General features: G+C 37.1%; 1 protein-coding gene across 8 annotated transcripts in view; it reads right to left on the bottom strand.

Moving 5' to 3' along the window:
- Window positions 1-18,423, bottom strand: part of kmt2cb (lysine (K)-specific methyltransferase 2Cb) — a 118,912-nt gene that overhangs the window by 91,962 nt on the left and 8,527 nt on the right. For all 8 annotated transcript variants that reach the window (XM_039677731.2, XM_089131420.1, XM_089131422.1 and 5 more), the window contains exons 3-4: window positions 8,145-8,233; window positions 3,708-3,861 (exon numbers count right to left, since the gene is read on the bottom strand). In XM_039677731.2, the coding sequence (XP_039533665.2) occupies window positions 3,708-3,861; window positions 8,145-8,233 (243 nt within the window). The remainder of the gene's footprint in view (window positions 1-3,707; window positions 3,862-8,144; window positions 8,234-18,423) is intronic.

Genomic DNA, 18,423 nt, shown 5'->3' with positions numbered 1-18,423 from the left:
ACAATGTAAAAACAAGCTATAGCCTGATGGACAAAACATGATTTTTGCCACATCGAATTTCTGTGTAAAAAGGGTCACTGCAATAATCCTCAAAACTCTGTAGTTTTGTCATTGAGGCTTGTTGTGTTGAGCAGCCCTCAGATATAAAATTGTCTCTCATGGACAGGACAGTCCATCCTAAAAAGCCATCTTTCAGTCTGTTAGCAACCTTTCATGGACTGAAGCCTGGGAGACCTGCGACCGTGGTGAGTTCACTATTTGGACAGGGGTTTGTGTGTTTATGTATGTTTGTGCGTGTGTGGCAGGGGAACCTTAAATTTCTAGTGTAGCATCAACATTGAGGCACATTCAGCTGAGAGCATAAACAAACAGACACGGCGCATACATACCAACAAACCCAGAGACGGGACTCCAAGAAAAAGATCTGTCCAGAATTAAATATGTTTAACAGCATACTAATATATTACACTTGCCAAAATGTGGAGTATGCATCAGCACATATGGTATCCCATAATGCAATGCGCTTGACTTGACCATTGATTTCAATTGAATATAAAAAAGTAATTTCAGCTCTCTGTCTCTTTTTTTCCTCATGATTTGACAAAGACCATTTTAAATGGGTCGCGGAATCAAGAAAAAAATAGAAAGAAACGTAATTCTATGTTTTTCTGATGCAAGACCTTTATTTTGAAAGACGTGTGAGAAAGCTGTTGACTCTTCTGTCAGACAGTTTAAGCAAAGAGTGCCTGAGAAAAAAAACACGGTTATCCTGATTCAGAATCTGTGGTCAAGATGTTGTCAGGCTACTGTATATGTAAGAGTCACTATTCTAAAGCTCTTTTCTTTCCTGTCATGTCAGACGTTATATTGTATTTGTTGAGTGCACTCTTCAATTGTTGCGTTTTGTGTTATTTTGTATATTTTTAAATGACTGCGGTGGCTCATACATACCAACTTACGTATTGTATTAACAAAAACTAGTTTGGGACAGCTATTTAATAGTCCAAAGTATACTTTGGCCGTCAACGTACAAATACTTTCCGTATGACGTAATTGTTCTCATCAGTAGGGTAAGCGGACGTCCCACACCCCGTCTGCATGCAGCCCAATTTTCGTGACCATACGCACAGTGCATATACAACAGAGCATGTGCGAGTGACTTGAGCGCTTGAAAAAACAAAACAAGTATATAGGTCTCTCCATGGAGAGTAATAAGAGTTAGCAGATCAGTGGGCGGGGCCATAAACAGAGAGACGTTTTCGCCCACAAATTTAACACCCACAAATTTATAAACGCCCATTTTTCCCGCAGAGATCCCATACTACAAAAAAAAACAACAACAACAACTAGATAGTGTGCATGCGCGTAAAAAAAATTCTGCAATTCTGACTATACAGTATCGCGCAATTCTGACTTTAAATCTTGCAATTCTGACTTTATATCACGCAATACTGACTTTATATCACGCAATACTGACTTTATATCTCGCAATTCTGACTATTTCACACAATTCTGACTTTATATCACGCAATACTGACTTTATATCACGCAATACTGACTTTATATCTCGCAATTCTGACTTTATATCTCGCAATTCTGACTATTTCACGCAATTCTGACTTTATATCTCGCAATTCTGACTATTTCACGCAATTCTGACTTTATATCTCGCAATTCTGACTATTTCACGCAATTCTGACTTTATATCTCGCAATTCTGACTATTTCACGCAATTCTGACTTTATATCTCGCAATTCTGACTATTTCACACAATTCTGACTTTATATCTCGCAATTCTGACTATTTCACGCAATTCTGACTTTATATCTCGCAATTCTGACTATTTCACACAATTCTGACTTTATATCTCGCAATTCTGACTATTTCACACAATTCTGACTTTATATCTCGCAATTCTGACTATTTCACACAATTCTGACTTTATATCTCGCAATTCTGACTATTTCACGCAATTCTGACTTTATATCTCGCAATTCTGACTATTTCACACAATTCTGACTTTATATCTCGCAATTCTGACTATTTCACGCAATTCTGACTTTATATCTCGCAATTCTGACTATTTCACACAATTCTGACTTTATATCTCGCAATTCTGACTATATCTCGCAATTCTGACTATTTCACACAATTCTGACTTTATATCTCGCAATTCTGACTATTTCACGCAATTCTGACTTTATATCTCGCAATTCTGACTACTTAACGCAATTCTGACTTTATAAGTTAATAAAGTTAATGATGCCCTTCTCCAAATCTGTGACTTAGGCACCTAATTTGCCCAAGTCACAGATTTGGAGAAGGGCATCATTTCCATTGCATGATTTATTAACACCCACAAACGCCCATTTTTCCCGCAGAGACCCCATACTAGAAAAAAAACAACAACAACTAGATAGTGTGCATGTGCGTAAAAAAAGGGGGTCATGGCTTAGTGGCCATGGGAAATGTGGGTCCCTTGATCAAACCTGTTGTAACGTCTGTGATCAGACCCACTGATGTAACGTCTGTTTGAAATATTTATCGTCCACAATGCCTACTGTTTCTATGCAAAAAATAATAGTCATACGTAGTAAGCAACTATTCTGTTCTGAACAATAATTGAATGAAGTATTCCACTTATAGCCAGTGATGCTAAAAATAGTCAATATTACTTCTCAGTAGAGCACGACCGATAAAGGATTTTGAAGGCCGATACAAATATTTTTGGGTTTTGAAATCCGATATATCGGCCGATATTTTTTTTTATTGATAAATATTGTTGTATTTCACACACGTGTAAAAGAAAAGCTAACTTTTCTGCACAAGATACGTTTGATACTTTTTCTTTATGTCTAAATGTTGTTCACTCCTCGCAAGTATAACTTACATTTTACAATGCAGGGACTGTAACTAGAGATACGCTAGTTATAAATACAGTAATCATTACTTTATTTAGGCAGAAAAAGTTCATTGTGGTTTCCAAGCTCATTAATGTTAACGTTAGCGGTCTTCCACTGATGATAGTGGCATTAGCCTGCTTTGTGGTTAGCTAGTCTATACTATGATGAGCCATAATTTAGCAATAGATAACATCATACTGCAAATTGTAAAACATACATTGGCCAAGGAGAGATGATTGAAGCGTGTTTCGTCCATTTTTATTTTATTTTTTCAATATTCATTCATCAGCCATTATAACTGCCAATACCGATATTATGGAAAATGCCAAATATCGTCCGGCCGATATATCGGTCTGGGTCTACTTCTCAGTCATGTCACACTAGAAATTAGAGGTCAAATTGAGTAACGGGAAACATTTTAGGAATGTAAACAGAAAATTTGCATGAATGCGGAAGTTGGCCTAATGTAGCTCCTTTCTGTTCTTTGTGCTCTTAGCTACACAGTGAACTCTCTGAGCTGGAGGGCTCTTCCTGCACTGCAGTCTTCTTTACCCGGGGTGCTCTTTTATTAAGCTGATCATGTGCCCATCCCCCACGTAAAGACAGAACGGTAGCCAACAGCAACACACACTTCAGCACACGTGTGCTATCGTTTGACCTTCCATTTTGAGATCTTGGTGGAAAGGCGCAACAGTCAAAAAGGCTTAAAAAACGAAGCCATTCACAAACATTCACACACGTCCACAAGCGCGCGCTTCCCACGCCCGGCGGTGACTCAGCCTGGCGAGAGGATGCTGCTCTGACCTGCTTTTAGCTTCTCCAGAGGCTGATGATGTTTGTGCCGCCCCCGTCTCAGAGCTCGCAGGAAGAGGGGATGACGGCTGCTCCTCTTCCTCCCCCTCTGCTGAAACTGCCACGGCAGAGGCGTCCTCCGTCTCCTCCTGCTGCCCTTTAGTGACTAACAAGAGACACAGAAAGAGAGATGCATCCATGTTAATCAAAGCTGCACCAATAGCGATATTTGGGCTAAAACTGATCATTAAATGCATGATCGTTTCGCCAACTGAATTAATTTAATAGAAATGAAACTACACACTACAGGTGATGGTGTAAAACTGTCAAGGCAAAAATAAAGTATTTTTGTATATTTTTTACTTGTCATTTATAATAGAATGTGGTTCTACATTGGGGAAAATAACGAAATCCTGTTAAAAACAAACTTTGCATAATTTATTTATGTTGCCAATCACTATTTCGCGCAAGTTCTCAAACACAAACAGCATCAAAGAACAAGGATCGCTAATTGCAGTCTGATACTCTGTTGGGTGGAAGAGATGGAGCAAGTTCAAAGTCCTTTTAGGCAACTTAGTTCATTCAGCAGCCATCTTGTTTACGCTCTCAGGCAGAAAATCACTTCAGAATAAAAATGAATGATCATTTTATTGGTAAAAACAAAACAAAATACTGATATGAAAGGCAGTTATGGTCTTTTTATGGTCACTTTCGCTTCAGGATATGGGTAAGGTTAGGGCAGGTTTGGTGGTAGGGTTAAATTTAATGTTGTGTTTACGAATGTAATTATGAATTCCCAAAGTAAAAGTGCATTAGATCAAATTATTCATTTAAATGTTAGTTGAGTTATATACACTTAATATAAGTTATGACTCATTAAATGTAACAAATAATAAACTGATAAATAATTATTGAAATTGCATAAAACAATTGCATAAATATAGATTAATGTAGTATTTTGTGACATTTAACTAACATTTTAAACATTAATCAGTTTTAAATATGTCTATTTATGTCCATTTTATAAGTGATTTATTAATGTATTATATTATTATTATCTATTTAGCCTATTTTGTCAATTTGAAAAGTTATTCACTTATTTATTATTAATTTATTTATAGACAGAAATCATCTTTACCTCAAATTACACCAAATCACAGTACAGTATGTTTTAGGTTGGTCAAGCTAATGCGTTTTGGAGTAAACAAACAGACGATGCATCTATCAAAAAGACAACTGAGCGGTGAGATTTACAAGTCAATCTAAGTGTTGCATTGCTCAAAAGGAATGTCACAGAGACTGACACAGTGACAAGCCATTGTGACCTCTGACTGAGTACTTTTGTCTCAAATTAATTTTCATCCATGAAATGTTTATTCAGTTTGAACCATGGTAATTGTTTCCAGTAAACCAGCCTTTCAGATCCAGGCCAATATCCTTCATTTTTAAAGATCCCGAATGACGTGTGAACAATGGCTGAATTTGTGTAATGTCAACAGCAGCCTGCTAAGCAAAAGTGTAGAAAGAAGACCCAGGATCTTTGGTTTCCCTGTTCGAAAAAAACAAACACGTACCCCTATCCATTTTGATTGATGGGGAAATATGCAGAGCACATGTGCCATGTGTTAATAAAAGAGAAACTGGGAAAACAGTTGTCTCAGAACGTACACAATGTGAACAATTAGAGGTGTGAGTCACCTGTGACTAAGAGCGCCTAGTGAGCCGAGATCTAGTTGTGGTCTAAAATAGACCGCATTCGACCACAGCTGCAGTCAACCACCTCCTGTAGGCTACTCACTTCATCCAGTGCAGTCTAATCTTACAGAGCTTCAGTGGAACTACAACAGACACCACAAATTAGGGTCAATTTGGAAAGAAAACAAGGTACTGGTGCTTCTTAAGGCAACATTAGCATTGAGTTAGCTCATATTTACTGTTAGGGATATTTATGTTCAAGCCCAACTCTTGTATTAAACTTGCAGCAGCTCATTGCATAATGATTGTACCTAAGAAGACAATCAATCTCCATGTGGCAGGTGATAAAAATAGATGAATAATCCACAAAAACTGAATAGCAACATGCTCACCATAGCAGCTAAACTGCAACATGCTAAAAACAACAACAAAACACAACAAACACTAAATTAAAATATGCTTCATACACTCAGAACATCCTAGACATGGTGGGAACATGCGAAAAACACTTCATTCACCTCAAAGTGCTAAAACACACCATAAAAAAGTTGAATCCCAACATGCTAAAACCCTCAGCAACTAAATAGCAAACTGCTAAGACATAGCGACATGCTAATAAATTCTACCTTAGCATCTGAACTGTAATATGCTACACAAACTCAGAACACCCTAGTACGTGCTAAAACACCCTATAAACTGAGTAGCAACATGCTAAAACACTCAGAACAAAACAGCAATGCCCTGGAAACCGTCTGCAACATTCTAGCATTGAGTCAGTGAGTCTTGCGCAGGCAAACATCACTCAAACTTTCTTTAGAAAATGTAAAAATGTAGTGGACTTATAAGCTTCTGACAGACAGCTTCCTCCAAGAAGCAGCACTTTAGTAGTGTAACAGTTCTTGAAGGGTCTTTCATAATTACGCTGCCATTTACTTCAGTGGAGACCTTGACACAAAGGTTATTTCTTAGGTTCAGGAAGCTAATCAGTTACTGACAGCACCTTTAATGATGCTAGCTCATATTATTGACTGTGAGGGAGTGTTCCAGCCTCCAAGGTGAAAGTGACTTGACATTCAAAGCCAGCGACAGTTCTCCTGCAGTCAAGACAATTGATCTGGTTATCACAGCTCCATGTATGCTTCACAGAACGAATGAAGAAACTACTATGACGCTTTCAACTAATTTAACTATGAATAATGACCTATAACCTACTGCAAAAAAAAACAACAACAATAAGAGATTCTTACACTACAGTGTTGCTACTTTAACTTTTAGGTGAGTAAAATACCATGCAAAACCCTGCCAGACAGTGTGTGTATTGTGTAGCTTCTCCAGTAACAAAATACTTTTTCTGCACTGTAAAAAATATTTTCAAGATTTGTTATCACAACATATTTTCTTTTGTCAAATGAACTTTATAATAATTTATTTAGTTGAGATAACTTATTATTTTGAGTTTCTGATGGTTAAATTCATCTACTTCATTGTATTAACTCACTTTTTCCAGTTCAATCAACTTAAAATTTTAAGGCAACCCAGGTTACTTACTTTTTTAAGTTAAACCAACACATTTTTTTTTACATTGTAGTAATCACAACATTTTTTCTTTTGTCAAATCAACTTAAATAATTTATTTAGTTCAGATAACATATAATTTTGAGTTTCTGGTGATTAAATCATCCTCCTTCATTGTATTAACTCACTTTTTCCAGTTCAATGAACTTGAAATTTTAAGGCAACCAGGTTACTTACATTTTTAAGTTAAACCATCAATTTTTTTACAGGTAGTTTTTTACACGTTAGTCAACTTTTTAGCTCTTCAAATAATTCTTTTTTGTTCTTTTATTCATCAAAGCTCACTGAAATGTTTTTATCACTGTTTCCACAAAAAATATTAAGCAGCACAACTGTATACAACATTGACAATAATAAGAAATGTTTCTCGAGCATCAAATCATCATATTAGAATGATTTCTGAAGGATCATGTGACACCGAAGACTAGAGTAATGATGATGAAAGTTCAGCTTTGCATAACAGGAATGAAAATATGAATAATATTTTGTTTTCAACAAAAACTATCCCAAACTTTTTAACAGTGATATAAATTTGGTAATTTGTAAAAGTTGTTTGCAGGGAGTAATTACAGTATACCGAATCACATCATACCTCCAACAGAACACAAGCAGGCAAAAGGGCCGAGAAAATGAGGGCAAAATGGACAAGATGAGATTTTAAAAGGCTTTCAGTGGGCATTAGCTTCCACCGGCTGCTGCGAACCTCAATCACATGCTTTGAAAGGTGGTGGGGACGGGGGAGACTCCAGAGCAGAAAGACTGTGGCTAGAGTCAAATCCTTTCAATTAGAGCTAGAGAGCGGAGCCATGTGGAGACGGGCGAAAATCTCATCAATCCTGCTCAAGGAGTGTGGACGGCCGAGCCTCTTGAAAGCTCCTCCTCGGCCGGCCAAGGTTTGAGTTAGATTGACTGCACAGCTGGGAAAGAAAATCAATTCAGGGCTCCACATTGTGATTTTGTTTATCATTGGAACTGCCTCAGAGGAGAAGTAGCCTCGCTCTCTGACTCTTGAGGAAGGGGGATGTGACGGCTGAAAAGAAAAGACTGACACAGGAAACCCAGAGCGGTGGGAAAAGACGTTTAAAGAGGGGGAGGAGAGAAGAAAAGAGAGGAAAGAGTGGGAGAGGAAGCCAGAAGAAAAGGGTGAAAGTAAGAAAAGGAAAAGAGGGCTGCAGTTACCTGTCTCCTGTGTGCTTCCTGTTTCTGCGGTCTCCATTCCATCTGTGCTGTCTTCATCCTCCACCAGAGCTTTTCCTCGCCCCCGATTCCTGAGAAAGAGACGTTTATTATTGCCACGCTAGATTCAGGGAAGACTGGTTGATCACGAATAGAGTGCAACGTTCGTACCGGAAGTAAAAACTCATCAATTTTCTCCATAGGGACATTGAATTTCGAACTATAATTTACACAGCTCAAAGATTTAGATGTATAATTTACACATGACATCTCATCTAATTGATTGTTTATAAGGCATAAGACATCTGTTCGTATTATTTCAATTCAAATGATATTTTTTTCAATAAAATGATTACATTTAAACTACATTACATTAATGTGCATTATTTTAAATTAAAGAGTTGCTTCACCGCCGGCAAAATGGGCTTTCAATGAAACTTGGCTGCCTATACAGTAGATAGGTGATTATATTTATTTATTTGGTGATAACTGACTAGAAAAAAACTAAGAATAAAGGCTGATGTCTTCCATTTTGTCAAATAGGTTGGGAAACTTCAACACCCATAATGCACTGGGGATGTTGCCGTCCAAGGCCACTCCCTTCAGTGTATTATCCATACGTAGGGATGGGCAATGATTAATTGCGATCAATCGCATGCAAAATAAAAGTTTGTGTTTACATAATATATGTGTATGTAGTGTGTATAATTAATTTGTATATAAATACACACACATGCATGTATACATTTAAGAAATATTTGCATATATATACTTTATATGTATTTATACATAATTATTATTATATATAAATATAAATATTTGATATATTAATAACAAATATATTATTATTTATATTATTATTATTATTTTTATATTTATATTATTATATATATTATTATTTATATTTATTATATATTATTTTTATAATATATTTATTTTCTTAAATATATACATGCATGTGTGGGTTTTTATATATTTTCAAATTAATTATACACACTGACTACACACACATATATTATGTAAACACAAACTTTTATTTTGGATGCGATTAATCGCGATTAATCGTTGCCCACCCCTATCCATACGCTTAACCAGAGTCAAATACCGCTTTGCTTTAGTAGGAAATACTTCTTTGCAAACTATGGGTGTATTCACACCAGGAAAGTCCGCTAGTCCACTTGCTTTGGTCCGGCCCAAATACAATGTTGATTTTTGAAAATTAAAAATTAGCAAAGTAACGCTGTAATAGTGAAAATTAACTATTACAGAAAATTAATAGTTAAAAATTAGCAAAGTTAAACTGTAATAGTTTTATGTTTCACCATCGTTTTTAATTTGATAATGTCATTCGCAATGCTTCGTGGGATTGTAGTTCTTTCCCCTCATCCACCTTTCAAATGCTTTTTTGCTTTCAATAAAAATGTGTAATGTTGTAATTCACCTTCTAACTTACTGGCTTGGATCAATGCTTTAAATAAACGTTTTAAATCCATATGGGACAAAAGAATGGAAAAAATACCAATACAGCTGAAGAAGTGGATTGACTCTAATGCACGATATTATTTAAATACAGTACCAGCATTTGTCTCTGGTTCCCAACTGAGTGTTCGTGGCCCTGAGCAAGGGTGGGACGGCCATGTGAAAACGGTGTTTGTGTTCGGGCACATTTGTTTACATGCACTGAGGGGGAAGTAACGGGTGCGATAGCTCTCATTAAAGCTTCCGCTCAATATAGGAGCATCATGAAGATGACATTTCCTCATTTTCTCAGAAGCCCTGAGGGCGGACACACAACCCTGCTCTGGTGTCGCCACTCAAACCTAGATTACACACTGAACAGGGTTTCATCTTCTTGGTGACTCATTCGCACGAGCAGTGTCCAGTCAGATCAGGTTTTGATCACTGCATTTCATCTAATTTGTGCAAATGTGGTATGTGTGATTTGTTATTTGACATTGATTAGCCTTTTATTTAAAGCATACTAGATTTTTTTTTCATTTAGCCTAGATATTAAAAGCTTTGCCAGTTACATGTGTCTCGAAAGGAAAATAGCCATCCAACCAGAAAAGTGAAAAGTGGTCTCTCTCTATATGACAGGTGATTGGAGGGGATGAGATGAAAAATAAGAGGGCTTAGAGACTTTGGGTGAAAAGGAAATTCAGTGAGACTTACTGTAAAGAATATAAAAAATATAGTCACTTTGCAAGATACAAAATCCCCTTATAAATCTGCAATTACAATATCTTTAAAAAAATTGTTTTTGTTTGTCTAATTCTCGACAAGGCTGAATTTATTTAATATGCTGATTTGGTGCTCAGTTAACATAAACATCTATTACTATTCTACTATGATGGACAAGTTTAACACACTGCTTAATTTTTTCGTAATCATGCATTTTCTTTGATGGACAGAAAGTTCAAAAGAGCAGCACTTTATATATATATATATATATATATATATATATATATTAAAAATGTAAAATATTTTACTGTCACTATTTATCAATTTAATGCATCCTAGTCAACAAAATGTATTAAAAAAATCGTACTGACACAAAACTGTACCTTTTATTTATCATTATCATTACTTTTATTCATCTGGAGGCAAAAACGGACTTCCATAGAATTGTGCACAACAAGACCAAAGAACATATATTTAAAAAAATGGATTTTTATTTTTATTTAAACCGAATTTAACCAGCAAGATTTCCTTAGGGGCCATTCACACAGAACACATTTTTGCAGTTTAAATATATATGCTCCTATATACACTCACCGGCCACTTTATTAGGTACCCCATGCTAGTAACGGGTTGGACCCCCTTTTGTCTTCAGAACTGCCTCAATTCTTTGTGCATAGATTCAACAAGGTGCTGGAAGCATTCCTCAGGGAGTTTGGTCCATATTGACATGATGGCATCACACAGTTGCCGCAGATTTGTCGGCTGCACATCCATGATGCGAATCTCCCGTTCCACCACATCCCAAAGATGCTCTATTGGATTGAGATCTGGTGACTGTGGAGGCCATTTGAGTACAGCGAACTCATTGTCATGTTCAAGAAACCAGTCTGAGATGATTCCAGCTTTATGACATGGCGCATTATCCTGCTGAAAGTAGCCATCAGAAGTTGGGTACATTGTGGTCATAAAGGGATGGACATGGTCAGCAACAATACTCAGGTAGGCTGTGGCGTTGCAACGATGATCAATTGGTACCAAGGGGCCCAAAGAGTGCCAAGAAAATATTCCCCACACCATGACACCACCACCACCAGCCTGAACCGTTGATACAAGGCAGGATGGATCCATGCTTTCATGTTGTAGACGCCAAATTCTGACCCTACCATCCGAATGTCGCAGCAGAAATTGAGACTCATCAGACCAGGCAACGTTTTTCCAATCTTCTATTGTCCAATTTCGATGAGCTTGTGCAAACTGTAGCCTCAGTTTCCTGTTCTTAGCTGAAAGGAGTGGCACCCGGTGTGGTCTTCTGCTGCTGTAGCCCATCTGCCTCAAAGTTCAACGTACTGTGCGTTCAGAGATGCTCTTCTGCCCACCTTGGTTGTAACGGGTGGTTATTTGAGTCACTGTTGCCCTTCTATCAGCTCGAACCAGTCTGGCCATTCTCCTCTGACCTCTGGCATCAACAAGGCATTTCCGCCCACAGAACTGCCGCTCACTGGATGTTTTTTCTTTTTCGGACCATTCTCTGTAAACCCTAGAGATGGTTGTGCGTGAAAATCCCAGTAGATTAGCAGTTTCTGAAATACTCAGACCAGCCCTTCTGGCACCAACAATCATGCCACGTTCAAAGTCACTCAAATCACCTTTCTTCCCCATACTGATGCTCGGTTTGAACTGCAGGAGATTGTCTTGACCATGTCTACATGCCTAAATGCACTGAGTTGCCGCCATGTGATTGGCTGCTTAGAAATTAAGTGTTAACGAGCAGTTGGACAGGTGTACCTAATAAAGTGGCCGGTGAGTGTATATATATATATATATATATATATATATATATATATATATAAAACAATATAAAATACTTTTACTTTTATCAATTTAATGCATCCTAGTCGACTAAATGTAATATACCAATGAGGTTCATTCTTGTGTTACGGAGCACGTTTGAGCTTCCTCAAGAACCAATGAGGTTCATTCTTGTGTTACGCAGCACGTTTTCAGCTTCAGCAAGAACCAATGAGGTTAATCCTCACGTTACTTGTTTGAGCTTCAGGTGTCAGGCAGGTTCGTTGGGCTTCTGTTTATGTCCGCTGATCAATGTTTTAATGTGAATAAAAGCCTAAATTCAATCTAATCATCATTTAAAGCAATTGAGTCTATTCAGAAAATTTGGACTAAACTGCTCAATTCATATGGATTAGTTCCCTTTATCAACTTTTTAAAGCGTCAAAGTTGTAGTAGAGTATCCGTCAATGGAGGGACTGAAAGCTTTCAGATTTAAAGACTTTTTAAAAAAAAAAAAAACACTGCAAAAGCAGCGTTCAAATACATCCATCCAGTGTGTTTTTCATAGGATAAATTATTGAAAAGTAGCACAGTGGAATGTAAAAACTAAATCTGTGTGTACGTCCCCTCAGTCAACCTACTTCACCAGCTGCATTTTGCTGATAAACTGCATAAGTCCACAAGTTAAAACATTTTTTTTTTTTTTAAGGTTTGATTGGCTAAGGATCTGTCTGGAACTGTGGATATTAGGAGAACTTAACCACAACTAATACTGGGACTATTTTTACTGTCTTCTGTGTTGTGTCTTTTAGAAAAGCTCATTTTTCTCTATTGTATGATGTTATTGGCTCCTGTTTATTTTCAGAAAGAAAAGATAAAAAATGCAAATCTCATTACCTTTATTGAAGCCAATAAAATATTCTCTTTTTCCCTCAGCCTTTCAATGGATTCGGTGTCAAAGAAGTGCATGACAGGCTGCCAGTCACATGAGTTTGGCCTCAGAGAGAGCCCAGCCTACAGCTGTTGCTATGGTGCTACGTGACGCTCTAGTCTTTCAGAACACGCAGTACTCAGAGAACAGTATCTGATGTACAGTATGAACTCCTTGGCAAAGAAAATGGGCCAAGTCCAAAATGGCTAAACGCTAAGCTTTTAACTGTCTTAACCAAATATTATTGGTCAGGAAATTAGCAAAATGTAAGCAAATGCAGTACTTAAAAAGCCAAACATCAAAGACAGCATTCAGTTTTTTGGCAGAATATGGGAAATAAACATTTACCTAAAGGATTATTAGGAAAACCATATAGTGTGTTTGACCCCCTTTCACCTTCAGAACTGCCTTAATTCTACGTGGCATTGATTCAACAAGGTGCTGAAAGCATTCTTTAGAAATGTTGGCCCATATTGATAGGATAGTATCTTGATGGAAATTTGTGGGATGCACATCCAGGGCACGAAGCTCCCGTTCCACCACATCCCAAAGAGGCTCTATTGGGTTGAGATCTGGTGACTGTGGGGGCCATTTTAGTACAGTGAACTCATTGTCATGTTCAAGAAACCAATTTTAAATGATTCAAGCTTTATGACATGGTGCATTATCCTGCTGGAAGTAACCATTAGAGAATGGGTACATGGTGTCCATAAAGGGATGGACATGGCCAGAAACGATGCTTAGGTGGGCCGTGGGATTTAAACGATGTCCAATTGGCACTAAGGGGCCTAAAGTGGGCCAAGAAAACATCCCCCACACCATTACACCACCACCACCACCAGCCTGCACAGTGGTAACAAGCCATGATGGAACCATGTTCTCATTCTGTTTACTTGTTACACTCACCTAAAGGATTATTAGGTGTTCCTAATAATCCTTTATGTGAATGTATATAATTGTGTTTTTTCGAGTAATGAATCACAATTATACATGAGTTGGATGGTGATGCTCCAAAGCGGTGTCTAGGAAAATCTGCAGAGAAATATAATAATAAATGCATCTCTACCAAAGTTTGGTAGTTAAACAACTCTACCAAGTTGTTTGGAGTACAGGAGAATATTGCAGAACGGCTTGCTTCCCACAATTAAAAAGATGCTATCTAAAGAGGAATGATCAGATGTTATTTCTCAACAAGAAAATGCTATTTCCCAAACTGCAAAGACAACCAAGAAGTTTGTTTTGGCCAGGTCAGAGTCCAGATTTAAACCCTATAGTGAATGTTTGGTCTAACATTTAACAAACTGGGAGACATTTTTCAACAACTAATGAACAGTTGAACAGCCATTATCATTGAGTGGAACAACTTCTTCCTGTAAAAAGCCGTCTGCAAGTTGGCCATGTTACTTTATCTACAGTATTTGTGCAATTCTTGCTAATTTCCTGACCAGTGATTTGGGAGTAAAGGCCACTTAATATTTAGCATTTTTTGCCCACTTTCATCCTTACTTTTCTCTAAAAAAATCATTAATTTCCCTTCAAATCACATTGTACGAATTCACATGAAATCGGCAACTCATGAAATGGTTACGTTTTCTGATGAGTTCAGGTTCGGTGGTCCAATGGCTCACAGACAGCTACAATTTAACAATGGGTGAAACCTGAACCTGGTTATACGTGTCTATATGCAACTTCCCTATAACATTTAGAAACCCTTAGCACATACATTCTGTTAGTTCCTCTTTGTGTTTACAGTAATAGTAAACCTTCCCTGTCAGACGTCAAAATCCTTCAACAGGAAGACATTCATACATTCGGCAGCCATCTTGGTTACAACCCCCAGCAGCTATTTCCAGCCATGCAAGTACAGCTACTATTTATTTGAATGGAAAGACTGAAATCTCAAGGTATATTTTAACAGGGACGTCACTGAGGGGGTTAAATGTAGTGACAATTCAAGGGGCCCCCAGCTGTAGGGGTCCCTCGGTGATTTTACAGAGGCTGAAGATATGCATAATCTACAGCATGTTAAAAAATGCAAAAATGATGGTGTAATGCTACGTGTGTGTGTGTGTGTGTGTGTGTGTGTGTGTGTGTGTGGATAGTATTATTTTACTCCAAATTTGACAAAGATGACTGCATTGCAGTTTTGAGAATCAAAGAAAATCATCATTGATAATTATGGGAATCGCAAAAAAACTCTCAAAAGTAAAATGCTTTCTCTAAATCTATTATTCATTTATTTTATATTGAGGTGATATATGAGCTAGACATGTTTACATGAGATTTATCTATATATATATATAAAATCAGCATATAAATAAGGTAAATATACTGTAAAAAATATTGATGGTTTAACTTAAAAAATTAAGTAACCTGGTTGCCTTAAAATTTTAAGTTCATTGAACTGGAAAAAGTGAGTTAATACAATGGAGGAGGATGATTTAATCATCAGAAACTCAAAATTATATGTTATCTGAACTAAATAAATTATTTAAGTTGATTTGACAAAAGAAAAAAATGTTGTGATTACTACAATGTAAAAAAATATTGTTGGTTTAACTTAAAAAAGTAAGTAACCTGGGTTGCCTTCAAATTTTAAGTTGATTGAACTGGAAAAAGTGAGTTAATACAATGAAGGAGATTAATTTAATCATCAGAAACTCAAAATAATAAGTTATCTCAACTAAATAAATTATTATAAAGTTAATTTGACAAAAGAAAAATTATGTTGTGATAACAAATCTTGAAAATATTTTTTTACAGTGTACAATTTATGAATGTTGTCAAGTCTTTCAAATGTACACTTTCAAACGCTGATATTAGACAATGTAAAGTTTGAAAAACAGCATCGCAAAATTTACTGTGGACTAACAGGGAGGAAAAATCAGTTTATAGTTTATAAATAAACTAGTTACTTAAGTTACATTAATCATTTAAACCATGACTGTGACATTTGTTTAGCTCATTAAAACACAGTAATGTGTGCAAAACCACATGACAGCTACACAAACAACAACAAGATGTACAATAAAAAAAAGCAATTTCTAACACTATTGCTATAGGAGTAATTTGTGAGAAATGGTTACATGGCTAATTTAGTTGAAGATGCCATTCTAGCATTCAGGATTCACCAGACTGCCACAAACAAGGTGTACCTGTGAACAGTTATTGGCTTCATTGCATTTTCCTCCACCCAAAAAGAGAACCCTCTAGTTCAAACTCAAGTGTGTGAAATCACTTTGACACTTCCTTTTGGCCATGTTGCCCAATTTGTTGTGTTTGTGAACTTGTAGAGGCTTTGTTATTTCAAATGTTGTATGATGCTGTGATCCAACTGCATAATACTAATACCCCCATTAATAAACGTTTATTTTTATGGATGTAAAATATTATTCTTTAAATATTATTATTATTCATTTTTTATTAACCAAATTACAAGTCTGTAAACTGCAAGTCTGTAAATATCTGTGGTTTCTAAAAGCTTGGTCACACCAACACGAACACTCTTGGCATGTGACTAAACGCACACATCCTACTGGTTGGGCAGTGTTCTTCGCAATGTGATGGAAAAGGAAATTACGTCTGACGTAATGCAAATGTTTGTGTGCATTCATTCCGATTAAAATGATTATCATCACAGCAAATTGTTCATTGTCAAATTTCATCTTGATGTGAACAGGTCATAACTGTGTCAATGGCAAGTAGTTTCTGTTTGTAAGTCATTCCAAATTTCCAAGAAACTCTATATCTTATTCTCAGTTCACACCCCTTACAATCCTATAACATATACATACGGCATAGCATTATCATTTTCCCCTATAGAGAGCCTAAGTCCCGCCCCTCCGCTTCCGGCTCATGGGACCTTATTTCGGAAAAAATATGAATGGTAGTCAATGGCGAGAGGCAACTTATCTTTTTATTCCGTCTGAACTGTGCCCTCAATTACACATATGATGTTGGTCAATTTAAAAGATAATTCTGAAAGTCAAAAACGTCGCAGTTTGTCATAAAACAGAAGAGTAACATTTAGTTTTATGTGAAAATCGCTCTGTGAACTACATCTCCCGGGAAGCGCAACGAGATCCGCTGCTCGTGTGTGTGCAGTCTAGTACAAAACACTCAGGTATGACGGCGTAACGTTACGATTATAACGCAAGACTATAGAAACAATGACAGACAGCCTCAGTAAAGTTAGCTTCATTCATTGAGAGAAAATGTGCGCCTTTGGGGTTTGTAGTCTTTGTAATTACGTATTTTCACAGTCTTATACCTCAACGGTTTTACACCAAACTGCGACTTTCTTTACTTTAAAATGTATCTTTTAAATTGACAAACATCATATGTGTAATTCAGGGCACAATTCAAACGGGATCAAAATATTTGTTGTCTCTCGCCATTGACTACCATACAATATTTTTCCGAAATAAGTTCCCATGGTGGTCGACCGGAAGGGGAGGGACGTCACTCTGTAGACCAAAACGCGGAAGAGAGTAAGCATTTTAGCACTCCTGGTCCTCGCTCTTCTAAAGTCTATGGGATTTTTGAATTGGTTTTTGCTAAATGGCCTGAAATAAGGTCTATGGTGAAAAAAGCCTCTAAATATTTTCACGTTTTGATCTATGACATAAAACACACAGTTATAACCTGCTTGTGGTTTTTTAAACTTTATTGTGTTTTTAAAAAAACTTTATATAGGCTTCAAAATGTATACATTTTGGATTAACTTGTAAAGATTATCTTGATAGACAAAACGTGTAAGGGTCACAACTCTTTGTTAAACACACATCTTTTTTTTTTTTGCGATTTTCCAAAAGTCTATGGGGAAAATGCATTGCTTTCGATCGAGGGAACCCATGCTCCGCCAGCTTCCGAGTTGTCCTACAAAGTGACGTCATCACTTCGGCACTCTATTGTCAACGAACCTAACAAAACAGACCTGTGACCCATTCTGGATCATCATCCACCAGTTGAGAACCAACAAAACAAGCACGCATCCATCTACAGCCAAACATCCATTTGCGTTTCTACACATCCACCCCACAAATGCGCAGTGAAGATCCGTGGCTGTCAGATTCCCACGGGGGCTCTTCTTGTCTGATCTATGTATCACTTCACCAGGGTGATAATTGTTAGGCATTCAAATTAAAGTCACACAATTTGAAGACGGAGGAGGTACAGTAAGCAGAGTTGAAAGGGAAGCCAGCCCCTCTCTAGGGTTGCCGTAAGGAGGGAGTTGTGAGGGATGGATGGGTAATTACCAGTGCCACTGGAGAGAGAAATCGCAGTCTGTCCCCTGCCAAAAATGACTCCTCCCTGCAAATGACTTCCTATACCAGACAGTTAACAAGGCTGAATGCTGACAAACGGGAGGGATTTCACCCT

This window comes from Pimephales promelas, chromosome 5, assembly GCF_988280905.1.
Source record: "Pimephales promelas chromosome 5, fPimPro1.hap1.1, whole genome shotgun sequence".
Lineage (NCBI taxonomy): Eukaryota > Metazoa > Chordata > Actinopteri > Cypriniformes > Leuciscidae > Pimephales > Pimephales promelas.
The sequence above is the reverse complement of the archived record's forward strand: the minus strand, read 5'-3'. Positions and strand labels throughout refer to the sequence as shown.